The sequence below is a fragment of the Symphalangus syndactylus genome, chromosome 11 (assembly GCF_028878055.3).
Source record: "Symphalangus syndactylus isolate Jambi chromosome 11, NHGRI_mSymSyn1-v2.1_pri, whole genome shotgun sequence".
Lineage (NCBI taxonomy): Eukaryota > Metazoa > Chordata > Mammalia > Primates > Hylobatidae > Symphalangus > Symphalangus syndactylus.
The window spans coordinates 54,224,847-54,228,263 of NC_072433.2; the positions used below are offsets into that span (position 1 = coordinate 54,224,847).

General features: G+C 49.3%; 1 protein-coding gene across 4 annotated transcripts; it reads left to right on the forward strand.

The window, feature by feature from the left end:
* Positions 1 to 337: 337 nt before the first annotated feature.
* SEPHS2 (selenophosphate synthetase 2) lies at positions 338 to 2,878 on the forward strand. Of its 4 annotated transcripts, none has more exons than XM_055298840.2 (2): positions 479 to 1,684; positions 1,877 to 2,878. In XM_055298840.2, the coding sequence occupies exons 1-2, from the start codon at positions 775 to 777 to the stop codon at positions 2,119 to 2,121; spliced, it is 1,155 nt and encodes a 384-aa protein (XP_055154815.1). In that variant the 5' UTR covers positions 479 to 774; the 3' UTR covers positions 2,122 to 2,878. The 4 variants fall into 4 exon arrangements, with proteins under 4 accessions (XP_055154813.1, XP_055154815.1, XP_055154814.1 ...); XM_055298839.2 differs by having other exon boundaries at positions 485 to 947; positions 1,035 to 2,878; XM_063611940.1 differs by having other exon boundaries at positions 486 to 897; positions 1,069 to 2,878.
* Positions 2,879 to 3,417: the final 539 nt, after the last annotated feature.

Sequence of the window (3,417 nt, forward strand, 5' to 3'; positions counted from 1 at the left end):
GGGTGTCTGGACTTTCAGTCCTAAATCTCTCTCTTTTTTTGGGGGGGGGGGGTGTTTGTTTGTTATTGTTGTTTGCTTTTTTAGAGACAGGCTCTCGCTCTGTCACCCAGACTAGAGTGCAGTGGCGCGGACACAGCTCACTGCAGCCTCGACCTCCTGAGTCCTAGAGTTCTTGAAGTTCCTGTTAACATTTCCTTATATTGATGCTGCCTGCAGTTTGCTTACTTAATTGTAGTAGTTTAATTTCTAATTTCTCATGCTTTCTGTTTTTTCCCTTGGGCTATTTTGCTACCCTGGATCGATCATGTGCGCTGTCAGGTGACCTTTGGGACAATCCTGCCGATCATGAGACCAATCTTCCCTCGTCTACAATTTGCTGGACTTGGAAAAGTGACTGGAAGAGAGCAGAGTTCCGTCAGCCACTGCCAAGAAACCATTTAAATTACTAAGAGAGCGAAGGAAAGCACGTGACGTTCTGCAATCGCGTTGCAAGCGGTTTTGCCAGCCGGAGGTTGTTGCACCTTTTAGAGTCTAGGAAGCCCGCCTCTCGGTGGCAGAGTCGTCATTGGATGTTGCGGCTGTCAATCACCAGGGCTATAAATAGGGGAGTCCGGCGGCTCTTCTATCAGGAAGATTGCGCATGCCGTGGGTGTGACGGCTTGAGTCGCGCTAGGGAGAATCCCTGCAGGTAATATTTGACTTTTACTTCATATTAACCTGAGTGGAAAATAAAAGGGCCCTCTTCTCCCCTCCCTTCCCTGCCGGGCAGGCGCGATGGCCGTAGCCTCGGCGACGGGCGCCTGCGGAGAGGCGATGGCAGCGGCGGAAGGCTCCTCGGGCCCGGCGGGCTTGACTCTGGGCTGGAGCTTCTCGAACTACCGGCCCTTCGAGCCCCAGGCGTTGGGCCTCAGCCCGAGCTGGCGGCTGACGGGCTTCTCCGGCATGAAGGGCTGAGGCTGCAAGGTCCCGCAGGAGACGCTGCTCAAACTCCTGGCGGGACTGACGCGGCCGGACGTGCGGCCCCCGCTGGGCCGGGGCCTGGTGGGCGGCCAGGAAGAGGCGTCCCAGGAAGCCGGCCTGCCAGCAGGAGCGGGCCCCAGCCCCACCTTTCCAGCCCTGGGCATCGGGATGGACTCCTGCGTCATCCCCCTGAGGCACGGGGGCCTGTCACTGGTGCAGACCACGGACTTCTTTTATCCCTTGGTAGAAGATCCCTACATGATGGGGCGCATAGCTTGTGCCAACGTGCTGAGTGACCTCTACGCCATGGGGATTACTGAGTGTGACAACATGTTGATGTTACTCAGCGTCAGCCAGAGTATGAGTGAGGAGGAACGTGAAAAGGTAGCGCCACTCATGGTCAAAGGCTTTCGGGATGCGGCTGAGGAAGGAGGGACGGCTGTGACCGGTGGGCAAACGGTGGTCAACCCTTGGATTATAATCGGTGGAGTTGCCACTGTAGTATGCCAGCCAAATGAGTTCATAATGCCTGACAGCGCCGTCGTTGGGGACGTGCTGGTGTTAACCAAACCGTTAGGAACCCAGGTTGCTGTCAATGCCCACCAATGGCTGGATAATCCTGAAAGATGGAATAAAGTAAAGATGGTGGTCTCCAGAGAAGAGGTGGAGCTGGCCTATCAGGAAGCCATGTTCAATATGGCTACCCTCAACAGAACTGCTGCAGGTTTAATGCACACATTTAATGCCCATGCGGCCACAGATATCACAGGTTTTGGCATTCTGGGACACTCCCAGAACCTTGCAAAACAACAAAGAAATGAAGTCTCCTTTGTTATTCATAATCTGCCAATAATTGCCAAGATGGCTGCCGTCAGCAAGGCCAGTGGACGGTTTGGGCTTCTTCAAGGAACCTCAGCTGAAACCTCTGGGGGATTACTGATTTGTCTGCCAAGAGAACAGGCGGCTCGCTTTTGTTCTGAAATCAAATCCTCCAAGTACGGAGAGGGTCACCAAGCGTGGATCGTTGGCATTGTGGAAAAGGGAAACCGAACGGCCCGCATCATTGACAAGCCGCGAGTTATTGAAGTCCTACCTCGTGGGGCCACAGCTGCTGTTCTTGCTCCTGACAGTTCAAATGCCTCCTCTGAGCCTAGCTCGTGAGATGAAAGAACAGAAGTTGTTTGGACCTTAGAGCCATTGTCCACAATCACGGATGGTTCTCAAGAGTTGATTATAAGAAATTTCCAAAGAAGGCTGCCTGCATAGTGGTTCCGGCTGCCCTTTCTAGGTGATTGGAATCAGCCCATCTAAAGCAGTCTTTATGTGCATTCCGAGGCCAGAGTAACATTTTGAACTTTGGGGGAATATTTGTTCATCACTTGGGTAGAAGAGGAGCAAAAATACCTCTGTTTTCTCTTTCCAAAGTAAGATGAGGCTATTCCAGGTTGAGGGATTTTTTTTGCACTGGGTTGATTAATTTCTGCACAGGGAGTGAGATTATTAAAATAACACACAAAGTAAATTGCAAAATGAAAAAAATTTAGATCAGAAGCAAATGAGTTTTGGACCAATACTGTTGATAAATCTAAATTGTTAAGAGAGATCTTATAATGCAACATCAAATTCTTTATTCAATTTTACTGAAGTAAAAAAACTGGCTCTTTCCTGCTCTGGACAAGAATTGAGCAACTTGTCTGATGACTGGGAAAGGAGAACCTGCAACCATCTGACTTGGTCTCTGTTAATGACGTCTCTCCCACTAAACCCCATTAAGGACTGGGAGAGGCAGAGCAAGCCTCAGAGCCCAGGCCTCGGTGGTCATTAATATGTTAAGTCTTTTGCTGCAAATTCCTGGTGATTTGATCAATAAAGAGTAATTTCTTGCTAAATAAATAAAAGAAACCTTGTTGAAAAACTATTCTGACTAACGTTTGGTGGTTTGAAATTCAATACAGTCTTATAAAACGAACCAGCTGATACATTGAGTCTGGTATAGCAGAGAGGGTGTTTTCCCTGATGCTGGTGAATTGGGGGATTTAACACCCAGATTTAGGGTTGCACCTTCCCCCTGAGATGACAGAAAAGGACTCAAAGCAGGCATACGTTCCAAGCGTTAGAGAGTGGGGCAGGAAATAGCAAAAGAAAGGTGTCAACAATTCTTGAAAGATGGAAAGGAGGTGGAAGAGGGGTAACTGACTTAAAGGAATCCTTCATAGTAGGGGAAGACAAGAAGCAAGAAGATGTGCTCGGAAGATGGGGTAAGGGCTAGGGATAGAAACATACTAGTTGAGAGTTTATACACGGTAATTAGATCTCTGGCGTTCTCCACACTCTTATTTCACACAGCCAGATGACTGCCTCTCACCTACGCAGGTAAAGTTGGGAGCACCACACACAGCAGAGGATAGGAAGCCTAACTGAAAAAATAAAAATTAAATGAGACTGCCCAGCCCCCTT